At 39.2% G+C, this 17,086-nt stretch overlaps 2 protein-coding genes across 7 annotated transcripts in view; one reads left to right on the forward strand and one right to left on the reverse strand.

The window, feature by feature from the left end:
• The window catches only part of LOC135110214 (serine/arginine repetitive matrix protein 2-like), a 52,037-nt gene extending 35,080 nt beyond the window's left edge, over positions 1–16,957 (forward strand). For all 5 annotated transcript variants that reach the window (XM_064022274.1, XM_064022275.1, XM_064022276.1 and 2 more), the window contains 8 exons: positions 1,293–1,497; positions 1,648–1,899; positions 4,171–4,331; positions 5,230–6,497; positions 7,761–7,938; positions 8,372–8,520; positions 12,532–12,677; positions 15,117–16,957. In XM_064022274.1, coding sequence (XP_063878344.1) covers positions 1,293–1,497; positions 1,648–1,899; positions 4,171–4,331; positions 5,230–6,497; positions 7,761–7,938; positions 8,372–8,520; positions 12,532–12,677; positions 15,117–15,223 — 2,466 coding nt within the window. In that variant the 3' untranslated portion in view covers positions 15,224–16,957. The remainder of the gene's footprint in view (positions 1–1,292; positions 1,498–1,647; positions 1,900–4,170; positions 4,332–5,229; positions 6,498–7,760; positions 7,939–8,371; positions 8,521–12,531; positions 12,678–15,116) is intronic.
• Positions 1,941–17,086, reverse strand: part of LOC135110216 (gephyrin-like) — a 46,676-nt gene continuing 31,530 nt past the window's right edge. The window contains exon 11 of one of the 2 annotated variants that reach the window (XR_010273155.1): positions 1,941–3,023. The gene's annotated coding sequence lies outside the window, so the exon portion shown is untranslated. Of the gene's footprint in view, positions 3,024–12,099; positions 15,329–17,086 lie in introns of those variants that run through there. The other variant, XR_010273154.1, reaches the window with a different exon arrangement.

Raw genomic sequence — 17,086 nt, forward strand, 5'->3', positions numbered from 1 at the left:
TGACTCTCAACTGACCCCCTTTTCTACACTGAACATTGAGAGGTCTGTCCTTTACTTATAATCTGAACTGGAAACTTCACATCTCATCTCTAGCTAAAACAGCTTCTATGAAGTTAGGCGTTCTGAGACATCTCCACCAGTTTTTCTGACCCCCCAGCTTCTAACTCTGTACAAGGGCCTTGTCCATCCATGTATGGAGTATGCTTCACACGTCTGGGGGGGGTTCCACTCATACTGCTCTTCTAGACAGGGTGGAATCAAAAGCTTTTTGTCTCATCAACTCTCCTCCTCTAACTGACTGTCTTCAGCTTCTATCTCACTGCCGCAATGTTGCATCTCTAGCTGTCTTCTACCGCTATTTTCATGCTAACTGCTCTTCTGATCTTGCTGATTGCATGCCTTCCCTCCTCCCGCGGCCTCACTGCACAAGACTTTCTTCTTTCTCTCACCCCTATTCTGTCCACCTTTCTAACACAAGAGTTGACCAGTATTCTCAATCATTCATCCCTTTCTCTGGTAAACTCTGGAACTCCCTGCCTGCTTCTGTATTTCCACCTTCCTATGACTTGAATTCCTTCAAGAGGGAGGTTTCAAGACACTTATCCTTCAATTTTTTACCACTGCTTTGGACCCTTTTATGGGACTGGCATTTCAGTGGGCATTTTTTTTTTTTTTTTTTTTTTTTTTTTTTTTTTTTTGCCCTTGGCTAGTGTCCTTCCTGCATAAAAAATAAAAATAAATATATATATATATATATATATATATATATATATATATATATATATATATATATATATTATGTGTGTGTGTGTGTGTGTGTGTGTGTGTATTTCAAGATTTGGAAAAATCTGAAATCAGTCAAGAATATTCCAGCATTTTTCAGATGGCCACATTTAGCAATATGTATCAGCATTTACAATCTCTTCTGTTACTGTCATTAAATTATTGTAGCAATTTCTATCTAGTTATAGCGTGCGGCTGCCCATCAGGGCTTTTTTTTGCATTATAATTTTTGAGAGGCCTGTTTCAAGTTCACATAAGTTAACCTTTGGGATGCGACAGATCACCAAACCATAGTTATGTACAAAAAACATAACCAATTAAAAAGAGATCTATCAATTTGAATAATGGTCGAACTTGAAATACCAGGGGATAACAAATTTTTGTTATTGTTGAAAAGTTACCAGCACTCATCATGAGGGATCAATAAGTATCACAAAACAATTAGTGGAATTAGTATATTCAATGTTGTGTTGGTCACCTGCATCACTTAAGACCATTCATGTCCTCAGCTCGAGACCCAACAATCTTCTTCGGCAAGAGAGGGGAAGGACATGAAGCTTCCAGCCGGCTCTGTTGTGTTGGCCATGGTTGATGAGGCAGGCTCCCTGGTGCCCCTTCCTCAGTTTAAAGTTGACCCTCAAGCCCTGACTGATGCCCTTGACCACACCCCAGAGGAAGATGTTGATGTTGAAACTGTCTCAGAGAAAACTCCAGGTATGTTACATTGTTAATTGAACTGAAATAGTTGTTGAAAGAAATTTAGATATTTATATTTATTATTGTCATTATTATATGTTTGTGATAGGAAGGAAGGTGGTAGTCTATGTAATTGTTGTGGTAACTTGGATATATCGTGTCTTTCAGTTCTTGAGGCTGGTGATCTGGCCAGCCTCCTTGCTCAGTTTGAGGCATCAGAGGCTGTCAACACTCCGGGCAGTGACAGCCCTGGACCAGAGTGTGTGGCAGCTGGACCAAACAAGGAAACAGGAGTGACCACAGACAGCCTCCAGACCCCAAACACAGAGATCTCACAACATAAGAAGGCTTTGCAGGCCTCACCTACTCACCAGAACATTAAGGATGCACTTCCTAAGGAGATAATTGAAAAAATAAAAGGTAAGTGTACTTCTTATTTGTTTGTGAGTGCATGCATCCATGCAGAGAGAGAGAGAGAGAGAGAGAGAGGGGGGGGGGAAGTCTTTCTTACCACAAGGATAAAGTGTATGAATGAAAGCCATGACAGTGACCATCCCCTGGATGGGATGACCAACAAGAGCAAATGTTTGATGATGGTTTTAGATAGATAGCTGTTTGCATACAGTTATGTTTTGGAATGACTAGTAATGCATAATCTCAAACACACACACACACACACACACACACACACACACACACACACACACACACACACACACACACACACACACACACACACACACACATGCAACTGTTCTTTTATAATTGTGATATTTTGGAAGGCCTGTCCATTGCCTTTACAAAACCACCCATATCATTTCCTAAATTACTCCTGCAGTTTTCATAATTAGAGATGTCACAGTGAGGCTAGTAGATACCTATCAGCACCAGCATTTTTAATTGTCTCCGATTTCCTGGGGCAAAAGGGTGTCTTAGCTAAATTTGAAATCAATGTGCAGGAAAAGTACAGCATGAATTGCTGCACAAGTGTATCTAAAATTAAAAACATAACCCTTAATATTAATATTCATACTTACTGGTGTATGATAAGGCTTTGTTAATTGAATTATAAGGTAAAACTAAAAATAGGTAATGATTTTTTTTTAAGTAAGTATGAACAGTAAAAATAAAAGGATGTTGATTTCGGCTTGTGCATTTTATCTGGGAATGTTGAAAAATATCAGATATCACTGACACGTCCTGTATATGAAAGTAATCAGTGAAATAAAAAAAAGAACAGCACCGCTGGCGGACGTACAACGTACTTATCTTGATCATGATTCTTCAGTTAAAGAAAGCGCCGCGCGCCGTTAGGAAAGAGTGTAAAGTGTAAACAATAGCCTCTCAGTTCTGCCGATACAAAGGCCTTTACCTTGCTTTACTATATCCAGAATAGGGTATGGCTCGTTCTTTCAGGAATTTTCTTAATTCCGCTGTAGTCCATGATTGTGGTGGTGATGTATCCATTGTGCAGGGTAGTCGAGTAAGCGTGGTCCTGTGTTTTGGTTTGCTCGCTGCCCAAGTACCCAAGGATAGTGATCGTACTGCAAAAATAAAGTCTGATATAAAATTATATTTTCTTTACATTAAATGGATTTGCCTGTTGTTTAGTATGTGAAAATGCAAGTATATATTAGTATACTTCCATTGAGGTCAGTAGAAAATTACAGATTGCCTGCCTTGATACACTTATAGGCTCTTTTAAGAATATCATCTGAAATTATGAATAGAGGCTCAAACAATGTCATGTGCTGTCAGTTATCACGAAATTAATTGACTTAAAATTCAGACACATTACTGTGCAACGATACACCTTTGTAAGCTTGTAAAACCTTGCCCCAAAAAGTATTTATTTTCCAGCGAGAATTAAAAATTCTGGCGCTATCTGGTATCAAAACGCTGACTGCAATGTCTCTAATTCCTTGATGTAGCTTTATATACAATGTTTTTTTTTTTTTTTTTTTTTTTTTTTTTTTTTTTTTTCTTCTCCCCTCTCTCCCTCCCAGTTACTACATTAGTTTTGCACCTAAGTTATACATGATTCAATTTGATTTACACAAGATGTTACTGTTGGACAGGTTTTCTCAAAACATTCCACTTTTGCGAAATGTGTTAGTTGTTAATCCCTAAGGATTTTACTACAGTTGTTAATTAAACTTATAAATACAGCATTACAGCTGACACTGGCCAAGGGCAAAAAAAAATTCAATTAAAAAAAAAAAAACCCACTGAGATGCCAGTCCCAGAAAAGGGTCCAGAGCAGTAGTCAAAAATTGAAGGATAAGTATCTTGAAACCTCCCTCTTAAAGGAATTCAAGTCATAGGAGGGTGGAAATACAGAAGCAGGCAGGAAGTTCCAGAGTTTACCAGAGAAAGGGATGAATTATTGAGAATACTGGTTAACTCTTGCAGTAGAGAGGTGGACAGAATAGGGGTGCAGTGAGGCCATGGGAGGAGGGGAGGCATGCAGTCAGCAAAATCAGAAGAGCAGTTAGCATGGAAATAGCAGTAGAAGATAGCTAGAGATGCAACATTGTAACGTTGAGAGAGGCTGAAGACAGTCAGTTAGAGGAGAGGAGTTGATAGATGAAAAGCTTTTGATTACAAGATGCATTCAAATTTAGACTGGACTTTCCTTGATGAAAAATTGCTTGGTATGTTTCATCATCATAAAATGTCGCTGTTTTCCAGCATCAACTAAGCGGAAAAGCACACAGATGTTATCAGAGCCAGTTGCAGTGCGCAAAGGAAGGGGAGCCAAGACAAAGGACATGAACAGTTCCCATCGCACCAAAGGGAGCCGAGCAGCGTCACAGCAGCCGCAGCTGCAGCCACCAGCAGGACCACAGCAGGTAGGAATCACATCATTTCTAGCTGCATCTTCAAGATATACTCCTAATTCCATACAGTTGCCAGAGATTGGGTACTTCTTTGCAAACACCTACAGCCATTTCTTATACTTTTAACACCACAGCACTTATAACTATTTCAAATTCATGAAGGTAGCATACATTTTCATCTTCAAATGTTTCATCAGTTTTCATTCTTTTGAACAACTCATATCCTGCTCCTAGTAATTTTTTGTATGCTTCTGTATTTACTACCCTTGTGCACTTCATTACTTAGCTCTCACTTTCATTCACTCCCTTTACACACTCAGAATTTTCTCTTCCAGCTGTCTTGAATCTTCTTTGAATCAGCTATCAGCTTGGTATTATCTGCAAACAGCAACTTGCTTAGATTCCATTTACCTAACATTATTACATCCTCCTTCCTTACAGATTTCATCCCTGATACATAGGTAGATTAACAGCTAGGAAGAGGAAGAGGAATTGGGCATCAGGATTCTCTCTCTCTCTCTCTCTCTCTCTCTCTCTCTCTCTCTCTCTCTCTCTCTCTCTCTCTCTCTCTCTCTCTCTCTCTCTCTCTCTCTCTCTCTCTCAGTATATTACAACCTTTGAATGGTATCAGGATTCTCTCTCTCTCTCTCTCTCTCTCTCTCTCTCTCTCTCTCTCTCTCTCTCTCTCTCTCTCTCTCTCTCTCTCTCTCTCTCTCTCTCTCTCTCTCTCTCTCTCTCTCTCTCAGTATATTACAACCTTTGAATGGTATCAGGATTCTCCTTCCCTCAGTTTATTGCAACCTTCAAGTGCAGGCTTAATAAAAATACTGCATTCTTGTTTAATGGACAAAATGCTACCTTATATTGCCATTTACTGTCATAAAATCAACAAGATTTCTTGTACTCACAGAGCCAAAAGGACCAGAGAGTGCCACCACCTTTGGACCATGACTACTGCTGCTCTACTGACAAAACCAAGCGGGGTAATCGAACGTCCTCGGATCGTCTGTTTAACAAGTTGCCGGACTATTACACCACAATACCCAGGAAAGATGGTGATGTCAAGAAGTCTGGCACCTCCTCTGATGATGGGCAAGATGATGTAGGGAAGAAAGACAGTGGTGTGGAGTCTGGTGATGTGAGTGATGCCAGCGTGGAAACTGAAGAACGCAAGAAAGAAAGCAAAGATTTCAAGATGTCCCAGGATCCTGCCAACACATCATGTGAAAGGAAAAAGGGAGATAATGTTGACAAGGCAGATGTTTATAACAAATTGCCTGCTTATGTAACTGATATCAGCAATGTCAAGCCCAGGGAGGAGGAGGTGCAGGAGGAAGCAGGCGCTGAAGTGAAAGCTGAAGAGAAGGAGCCTGACATCCAGAAGCAACAGGAGACCAAGAAGCACAAACGGAAACTGAATCTCTCTGAGTACCGGCAGAGAATTAAGAGTGCCCAGAGCAGCAGATGTCCCTCTCCTGCTTCTTCTACCACCAGCACTGTTGCCAACAGTCCCCAGCAAGCCATTGAGGGTGTTGAGGGAACACCAATTCCCACTCAGACCATGGCTGAGGAGCAGGATGTCCAAGACCCACCTCAGGAACCCAAAAGTGCCTCCAAAGAGGAAATGGAGGAAGGTGAGCTGGAGGGAGACTCTGAACCTGAGATTCTGACCAGAGTGAATCCTGGTGCCATAAACAATGAAGGTTCTCCAGAGATAATTCCTGTACATCCAGACTCCAAAATTAAGAATGGTGAAAATACACTAGGAAGCCTGGTGTTTTTCAAAAATTCATCCACCAAACCTGACACACACTGGAAAGTTGGATCCCACCAAGGCTTGTCCTCCAGAAGATGGTCATCCTCCAGCAGAAGCAGAAGTAGAAGCAGGAGCAGGAGCAGAAGTAGGAGTAGAAGTAGAAGTCACAGCAGGAGTCCAGTCCTCAACAAGAAGAGACACTCTCACAGACACCACCGTTCCTCTCGCAGCAAGAGGAGGAAGAGCTACAGAGGATCCCATTCATCACAGTCTCCCAGGCCGTGGAGGAGGTGGTCAAGGTCACGTTCTCGTTCTAGGTCAAGAGGCAGCTCTTCTTCCTCATCCCACAGTCACAGTTACTCCAGCTCCAGATCCAGATCAAGATCCCGCTCACGTTCCTGCTCTTCCAAGACCAGAGACAGGTTTGTCAAGAAAGAAATTTGCCAACATTATTCAAAAGAAAAATCTGAAATCCTATTAACAGCTAATAGCATAGAATGTTGATGAAATGTCTAAGGAGTATGTGTGGAGTAAGTCGGATGTACAGTCAGAAATAAGGAAGTGAGGAGAATGAATGTTATGAGAAGCTTGGCAGGATGAGTAGAGCAATGTGTGCTGAGATGGTATGGACATGTTGAGAAAATGATGAATGATAGCCTGGTGAAGAAGATAGTAAAATCAAGTGTGAGAGGTATGAGCTTGTGAGGCAGGCCTTGTAAGGGATGGATAGATAGTGTAAAGGAGACCTTGAAGTAGTGGTTCTTAACCTTGTTGGAGGTACTGAACCCCTTAAGTTTCATACATGCATTCACCAAACCCTTCATAGTTGGAAAAATAAAATAGTGCACAAAATTAACTATGCACACATACCTCCACTGAACCCCTGAGACTGACCCACCAAACCTCTGGGGTTCACTTGAACCTAGGTTAAGAACCACTGCCTTAAAAGGAAGAGGATTGACACTGGAGCATAGTAAAATGACTGTGCATTACTGAACCAGATGGTGAGCAGTTTGCATGACTAAACCAAATGGTGAGCTGTTGTAAGTGCGTGGGGAATGATGTGGCAGTGTGACCTCTGATGACCTCTGAGTTGATAGTTTCAGGTGTGAGGCAATCAGGTAAGGTAGGGGGAGAGTTCTTGCTGTGAAGGAGCCTTGTTCTAGACTAAACTGTTAAAGCTGTATGACTGATCTCTGTAAAGTGAGAGCAGGAATACTCTCACTATTGGAGGCCAAGGTTCTAAGAGAATGGTGTGAATTTAAAAGTTAGTGTGCCTTGTTATGGCTACCCCTCTTTTGGGGAGACAGGCTTGGTATACATATGTATTTTGATTAATAGGCAATGGGTCACTATGATGTTAATGGTCATAAACCTGATGATACCTGTTTTGTTCACCATGGTTTATTACTTTTCTACCAGGCTGAGATCACTTCAAACAGGTGATACCTGCAGAGTGCGCACGCACACACACACACACAGTCTTTATGATGTATAGTTATTATTGTATATCACTACAAATAACAGGATGAGAAGACTGGTGAAGATTTAACTTTAGGGGAAGAAGTGTCACTCTCAAGAAAGCAGCATTAAGAGAAGCCTGAAAGAGCTTGGCTGATAATTTTTGTGCTTTGAATTAAAACATTTGTGTGTGTGACAGCCTTCATCAGTTCTCCTTTCTTTAGGTGGGGTTACTGGCGCTGGGGCTCCAGCAGGAAGAGGCACTCGCCCAGTGGATCACGATCCGGCTCATCTCACTACAGAGGTGGACGGTCACGATCCCGGTCCCGGTCACCTCTCTGGAGGGGTGCAGGACGCTCCCACTCACCCTCCCGTACCCTTCCTGGCAGGCCCAGGAGGCCGGTGAGTTGGATGCTTTCAGTAGGATGGAAATATGTAATAGGGGGAGTTTGTTTGAGGAAGGTAAAAGAAAGTTTTCCAGTACATGAAATATATAAATCTGTGTTTGGTAGCCATAAACAAATATTTATGTTGCCTGATGCTGTACATCAAAAGGTAAACAAAATTTCTTTGGCAGTTTGTTTAATATTGAGTTGAATAAATTACTAAAGGAAATCACTATTCCAGTACATGAAATATACAGACCTTACAGTTGGACTTGTGAAATTAATCAGTTAGTCAGTGTTGGTGTCATACTGTATAAAGGAATGTGTAGCATATCTGTATGTGCGCACACACACACACACACACACACACACACACACACACACACACACACACACACACACACACACACACACTTTTACATTGCAATTCTATCATACCTTTCCAACAGGAGGATGAGAACAGAGTGAAACAGGTGGAGGAACGGCGGGTAATATACATTGGCCGCATTTCTGAGGGGACCACCAAGGCAGAGTTGCGGGCACGTTTTGAGAAGTATGGCACCATTGTTGACATTAGCGTCCACTTCAGGGAACACGGGTATGTGTGTGCATGCTCTCATTCATATTCATGTATGTAAAGTGGCAGTGTAGAAATTAAAAGCTGAAGGTGTATTATGAACATACTGTGATCAGTTCTCTGGATCTTTGGGTCCTTGCCTGCTGATTGGCTGCACCCTTCCCTCACCAACTCGTGGGGCAGGCTACTTGATGCATGCTTCAGTGCCTGCAGTGATTGCAGAACCCATGGGTTTCATAACTCTCCAAAATCTGTATAACACTTTTTACCCTTAGTCATTGTGATCAGAAGCATGTGAAGGCATTCTGAATAAGATTACTTCCTTCTTTATGCATAAGGGAAAAATAAACATCCCAAACACAATGGTGGTCAGATTGTAAGATGCCAAACAAACAAAACAGTGTTATGAGATTTCACATTATGTCCTCCATTGGACAGCATGTGGTGGCAGCCCTGACTCAGCCAGGCTGCAGCACATGAGCACTCTACCTTCTCTGCCTGCTGCTGATAACCATGAAGGCCTTGCTCCACATTAATTAGAATTATTGAATCATTTTAGTATTTTCTGTGGCAAGGAAATTATGATTTTATACTGTTTGTAATAATCACATTTCTACCACAGGGAAGAAATATAACTGAAATAAAAATTATTTCTATATGATATCAAATGCCAAAATGATTCAGTAATTGGAATTAATGTGAAATAAGGCCTTCATGATTATCTTTAACAAGCAGGCAAGATAGTGTTGCACTCTGCATGCCGTGGTTTGCTGGACTGCTGTTACATGCTGTCCACTGATGCAGTATAAAATTTTATAATTAACTGTGTTGAGGCTCTGGTCCCTTTCACATGATGGGTTGTTGATGAAATAATAGGGTATATCAATGAGACATTCATATATGAGTGATTGAGATGCACTTGTAATTTCATTGTATAGTAGTACTCTCCTTACCAATCAATAATATAAATAAAGTTGCAGAAAGCCATTATTGGGGAATGGACCATTCAAAACAGGCAATGTGTGCAAGCCATAGAGATAAATATTAAATTCTTTCATGTATGAAAGAATTTACATAACAACAAACATGATTCGTTCCAGCGTAGTGTTCATTATGTTAAGTGTGCATTATGGTGAATGAAGAACCTATGCGAAATGATTAAGTAGTTTCAGGGAACCAGAAAATCACTTTATACACCAGAATGACCACATTTGCACTACTACCTTCGAGATAACACAACAAATATATACAGTATTCTCCCCCCCACCCCCAAGTTTTGTGCTTTGTCCAAAATTCTTACCATCCTGAGTTTCACACATTATCACCCTGAGTTCCATGCTGTTTTGACAAGTATTGATCACATTCACCTACTGCCAGCATCACCCATATACATACAGTAAATCCCACCTAAGTTGGAGCCATCTCTCTCTCTCTCTCTCTTTCTCTCTCGCTCTCTCTCTTCATGAAGATATGAACAATCCTAAGGATTGTGAAATAGAATGAGACTGATTGAGAATGAAAATGAATTATGTATACAAGAGTGAGAAAGGATGAAAAAGCGATGAAGCAAAAATTACATAAAAATGAAAGGGCGGAAGAGAGAGCAAGTTATCATTCACTTGTCCCCTATCTCAGACAGATAAGGGGTTAGGGAGGTGACAGGGGGGGAGGTTTGAGATGAGACAAAAGAAGGGAGAGGAAAGGAAAAAAGCAAAGAAGGGACAGGTAGCAGATAGGTGAGCAACAGCTCACACAGCTGGTGAGTTAGTCTTGCAAGTTTTAGTTTATTCCGAATAAATTTTTATTAAAATTTCAATGCTCACACGAAAGGCAAGTTTGTCTAGCCAGTTTCGGTTCCTTATTCCAATTAAATTTTTATTAAAATTTCAGTGTTCGCATGAGTGGCAAGTTTGTTATTCCAATTAAATATTTATTAAAATTTTGGTATTTTATTGCAGTTGTAGGTTAACAACCGTGCGTTGTTGCGAACTCTACTGTGTGTGTTATTTCTTTTAGTGTGTGTAAATGAGCTATGTAGGAAATAATGGATATAAGAATGTAAATTATCTTGGACATGTTGCCTGCTTTTAATGGCCCACTTTCTTTTAGTGACTTGCCACAAACTGCATCCTATTTCTTAGTAAATTTTAATGATTTGTTAAGTGCTTTTTGTCATGAACTCAAAGAACAGCCTCAATCACACATATTTGGTACATCTTAAAGATATACTTCCTTATCTCATCAACAGCCAGTCAGTAATTTAAACAGCTTAAGGGTGCATCTACACTGTTGAACATTGTCCATCAAACACCAGATAGCAATAGGAAGAGGATAAGAGTGCTGATGAAGTCAGAAGTGGGCAAGGAGTGTAAGAGTGTGTTCATAGTTTTGGGACCTCAGACACTGTCTGGCGGAACAGAGGCGTGAAAGTACTATGTTGCCAGACACGTGATGAGTCCATCTGCATATAGTTTCTAAAGTCTGATCATAACTAATTCACAGTTCATGTAAAATGCTTGCATGATTTCCCTTTTCACTTCGTCTTTGTAACCAGTCCTCGCATCATTCCCTTCTCACCTCCTCGCCCTCACATAGTGCATACGATGTCATGTAGCAATATTGTGCAATTTTTTAGATTTTGTTTTTATCTTACTGTGCATCATGGTTATGATGTACTGCACTAGATGCTGGCAACAACCACCTGTCTCCTGAGCCCACACTAACACTGTCTTAAATATCCGTGTTGCCAGCAGACATCAGCTTCAAACATTCTCTGCCAGTCTTTGTCTGGTGAACAGAGTAGAAACTATAGTATACAACTTCATCTGGTACCACTGTTTGTTGCCATATCAACTTCAAATGTTTCTATGCTTGTGATGTCATCCTGCTCCACCTTGTGATATGGTAACAGTGTTTGTCCAACAGACAGTGTTTGACTGTGTGGACACACCCTAAGGGATAATTTTTCTAGTTTCATTCCTATTATGTACATTCATTAATACAAATACAATGTATAGTTGGCTATACAAAGTAATGTCACAGTTTTCAGAAAGTTTCACCCTCTAACTCCACAAACACTAATTATTTCTCTAACTTCTTCTTTTTTTGTATAAGGCAACTGTTAATGCTACTTCATCACCAATACTGGGCAGTTTAGTGGCAATTAACAGCTGAAATGGAAACATGTGCAACAGTAAAATGTGCATAAGTTAGCTTGGGAATGCGTACATAAAAAAGAAAACTCACCTGGCATATGTTTAATCAAAACCATTAATGTGAGTGTCCCCAAGGCTTGAGTTGCCAAGTGAGGCATCATCAGTGCTCCACTTCCATGCAACTGGATGAAACTATATAGTTGAATGACTTGTGCATGCTGACACTGAGAATTTTGTCATCTTTGTGACTGTACTTTAATTATGGTTTATTTTGTAATATAAAATACTTCAAAGAATGCACACACACACACACATTGCAGTACATAATTGCAACTAACAGTAAATACTCCATAGCATATAATTATCAATGGTTCCTAACAGAAAAAACCTTCTGATAACCTTGACAACACTGTGTATAGCTGACGGTACATCAGGCATCCCTAACTGTTTTTATGTAGAAGGAACACTGGCTAAGGGCAACAAAAATCTAATACATAAAAAAAAAAAAAACCCTGAGATGCCAGCCCCAGAAAAGGATTTACACCCAGTCTCAGATTGTTGCATCATGCACTTTCTAGGGTGCTGTTTTTACTCTCTCTCTCTCTCTCTCTCTCTCTCTCTCTCTCTCTCTCTCTCTCTCTCTCTCTCTCTCTCTCTCTCTCTCTCTCTCTCTCTCTCTCTCTCTCTCTCTCTCATAATTAGGCTTTTAATATGACTGATTTCTTAAAGTGTATGTGTATGGGATATATTTGACCATATTAAAACTTTTCAGCAATCTTTCCATTCACTTTTGTAAGCAACAGCTGGAAACAGCAATAGTGGTCTTATTGTTTACTGGCATTCCTATAGATTTATCAAGTGTTTTTTGCACCCGTAGAGACAACTATGGCTTTGTCACATACAAAAACCGGGATGAAGCATACTGTGCAGTTGAACATGGAAACGACGATCCAAAACTTCCTCATTACGACCTCTGCTTTGGGGGCCGACGAGCCTTCTGCAAGGTGTCCTACTCTGACCTGGGTAAGGCTATGAATGATAATTACAGAGGGGGTGGCATATTGCTGAAACTGTAAAGCTTCAAGGAAAGATTGTTGTATGTGAGTTGGCTAAGAAGAGGAATACTTCCAGTAGTGTTAAGTTACTATGCAGATAGACAAACTTGGAATTACTTAGTAATGTACCAGTTTATAATATAGTCTTGTCACCCACAGCCTCATACAATGATACTATATAAGCAATAGCTTTTGTTAGTGACAGCTTAAAAGCAATACAAACATAAGAACATAAGAAATAAGGGAAGCTGCAAGAAGCAACCAGGCTTACACGTGGCAGTCCCTGTATGAAATATACCTACCTATTTCCACCTATCATCCCCATCCATAAATCTGTCTAATCTTCTCTTAAAGCTCCCTAATGTTCTAGCACTAACAGCATGATTACTGAGTCTGTTCCACTCATCTACCACTCTATTTGAGAACCAATTTCTTCCTGTCCTACCTTTCTAAACCTAAATTTTTTAAGCTTGAACCCGTTATTTCGTGTTCTACCCTGGTTGCTGATCCTAAGAATTTTGCTTACATCCCCCCTTGTTATATCCCCCTTGACAAACTGGGCATACTTTTCCTGTGGGTATCAGTATACAAGTCAGGCAATTGGAACATACATATCAATATTTTCATAGAAAAGTGTATTGTATCTTCTAATCAATAAATACTCTTGGAGGGGACAACAAAGTTAAGTGCAGTGTTCATATTCTTCAAGTCCAGCCACAGATTTTATCTTCCAACCTAGCCACAGATTGTATAATCAATCTCATCTCCCCCAACTATAGGAAGAAGGCTCAATTTGTCATCCTAGTGAAGGTGGGGCATCAGGGACACATTCTCAAAAAATAAATTGGAATCCATTTATTTCCTTGGCTTCTTGCAGGAAGAAACAACACAGATACTCATTGAAAACACTTCAGCAAGATTACTTGGGTCTTACCACATCAAAGCACCTTGATGCATCTATTCATTTTCCTACATTTGATCAGACAAGGCATCCTACTAGATCACCATTTTCCTCTGTCATTTACAACAGTTCTTTGCCCCACAGGTATCCATTAATTAATTAATGTGACATGTGTTATGCTATTTATCCTGTTTTTTTGCTCATACCCTTAGCCTTGCATCTGTAAATATCCAATCCAGTTTTCTTGTTTTTCTTCTATTCTCTCTACATGCCCAAATTACCATTACAAACATTCTTCAAAGGTGTTTTATCTAATACCACCTCAGAGTGCTACTTCTGTACATCACTCATTACTACATGGTTCATAGAGTGAGTTATTAGTGGCTTCCATAAATACCTGATCACTCCATATTTAAACTCTTATTCCTTAAAACATTCACCCGTGTGTTATGCATCCATCCACTGTATCCACTTCATTTCTGGGGATCATCAAGTAAACTACCAGAGAAGAGCCAGTATAGTCGATCCTTCTCTTCAGGAGAGAGAGAAAAGAAGAATAATAATCTTGCAGAGCAAATGGTGGAATGAACAATATGATCAAGACTACAAGGTGTAACATGAGTTTCTGTAGACATTGCCAGAGTTGAAAGTACAGGATCATCTAAGCCGAAAATGTTCTATGTATGTGCGCATTTTGAGGCATTGTTTAGCCATGGTGTGAAATTTGAGTGTGGCCTGGCGATGGATACAATGGCCAGGCCAGGCAGGTAACCATGGCATGATGTGTAGACCTGGATGTGCATTAGTGAAATTGTGAATTATTCACTCATGATTTCTACAAGTTTTGGAGGTTTACAATATCCCATGATAAGACAAGTGATAGCAACATACAGGTGATTTAGCAATAAACATTACACAATGATAGCATGGATCTAATAAACGACAAAGAAAATTAAGAGGCTGTGTGGCACCATGCATTGCCTGCCCAGGCAGGGAGAAGAAGCAAGGCTAGCAGCAAATCAGCTGATTGCTTGTCAGTCACGCAGATCCTGCCAAGATAGTGACAATGAATATGTTCAGATTGTACAGTCACGCAGATCCTGCCAAGATAGTGACAATGAATATGTTCAGATTGTATTGCTTGACTTGTTTATGTGGAGCGTGTGGATTGTCATTTCCCCGCCATGGTTACCTTGCCTGTATCTGTCACTAGGCCACATTCGAATTTCACACAACAGCCAAACACCACCTCAAAATGCATATGTGCATAGAACATTTTTGTACTGTAATTTCACCTTTGGCAATATCCACAAACTCGTCACACCATAAGGAACATGGGTACATACCAGATCCAGTACTGTGGAAGAATTGTTATTGGATTATGAATTAGACCATATCCATAAAAGAGGTCAACCATTAAAAGTGTGTTCCACATTGGACAGGAATTTTAGTCACCCTTACTACCTGATGCCATTAGTCACTACAATATATTTTATCTTCCACCAGATGCCGAGCCTGCTGAATCCTACGATGGGGGACTAATTGCTAGACAAGCCGACCCATTAGATTTTGACTCCCTCCTACGAGCAGCAATGAAGAGAAATATCCGATGACCTTGGTGCTGCATAGTCTTTTTCTCTTTAGCGTTGATGTTTATTAGTTGACCAATCACTTGTGTTCGTAGTACCTTTCGTCTCTCTCCCTTAGGGGTTTCTTTCCTGTAATGCAGCAGTTTGTTAGATATCAAAGGACATCTTCATTTTATGAAAATTTCTTGCTTTGCTGGTATCACTTCATCTCATGATGAAGTGATACCTTGAAGGTAATCAAATTCTATGTAAATTGTTTAATAATTCCGGTTGTCATTATCATTCCGGTTGTCATAAATTATCTTCAACCAAAGGTTTTTCCAAGATTATTGCAGCAAATTTTCATGTCTTCTTTCAAGTGGGGTGAACACCACAGACCCAGAAAGGTCTCAGTGTACATAACCTTAAAGCTTTACAATGAACATTATGGGAATTAGGTATTTGGTGTTGCTCAAAACTCTCTAAAGTAATTTTTTGTATTCATAAGTAATAAAGCACACTTTGTTCCATTTGCATCTTTGAATTGTTTTGTGAGGCAAGATGACTAACTAACTGCTACCTACCTAGATATTGTGATAAATTGTATCTCTTCTGTCCATCCTACAGGCTGATTTCACAGAACAATGACTATATTGTGCTTTTTTTCCAATGGTGCTGTAATTGGTGGGATGTATTTTGTAAGTAGGAAAAGAAAAATGGCACAGTCAATCTTTGACCCCTTGCAGCCCACACATGTGTGATGTGTAGAGTGAATGGTAACAGTGTTAATTTACACATATGTAATACTTTCTTAACTGGCTGTATTCATCTGGAACATTCATAACCCATCAAACATTGTTATGAGCATAGGTGGGCATTATTGCGATAATGATGTCATGTTATCAGTTATCCAATAATTATTTTTCCCATGTTATCAATTCATCAGTATCGCCGATATCTTTGCTTCCAAACTAGCGATAATCGATCATTTAAGTTTTTGGAACATGAGCATGTTGAAGTTTTAAACTTTCAAAATTAAATGTAGTTATTTTACTTAAAACAGTACTTTTAATTAGTGAAACTAGCGATAATCGATCATTTAAGTTTTTGGAACATGAGCATGTTGAAGTTTTATACTTTCAAAATCAAATGTAGTTATTTTACTTAAAACAGTACTTTTTAATTAGTGGAGGCATGATACATTGAATTTGAATTTTTCTAAGATAAAGATAAGATAAAGATTGGATTTATTGACTTTTTATTTCAAATATCAATATTATTATTGCTAGTATTGAAATTTTGCATTTATCGGTTATCAGGCAATGAATTTATTGCCGATAAGATTATCCTTTTGATTTATCAGTTATCATGATAAATTTTTTCGTTATCACACCCAGCAATGGTTATGAGGTTGCTTTGAGACTGCATTGGTCTGAATACTGCATTGCTTGGAAGTACTTTGAATACACAATTTACTATAGTTGCCTTAGGCTAAGCTGATCTGAAAACCACACCCCTGCCTCCTACCTTTCAGCAGGGCAACTGAATGGTGTATAGTGTTCTTGCCACTTATCAGTTTTTTTAAACTACTTTCCACTGAACTGATTTTCAAAAATACCAAGATGAAAACATTTTTGGGAACAAATGAACTACTTGCATAATTAAATTTCCATATGATCATCTTTGCACACCATGTATTCAGTGATGCATGCTGATAGTCAGTCGTTTTATATATAGTCATGTTTAATATATATATATATATATATATATATATATATATATATATATATATATATATATATATATATATATATATTTAGTCATGTTTTATATATATATATATATATATATATATATATATATATATATATATATATATATATATATATAGATGTTTCCAAAAGTTTA

The sequence above is a fragment of the Scylla paramamosain genome, chromosome 20 (assembly GCF_035594125.1).
Source record: "Scylla paramamosain isolate STU-SP2022 chromosome 20, ASM3559412v1, whole genome shotgun sequence".
NCBI classification, from domain to species: domain Eukaryota; kingdom Metazoa; phylum Arthropoda; class Malacostraca; order Decapoda; family Portunidae; genus Scylla; species Scylla paramamosain.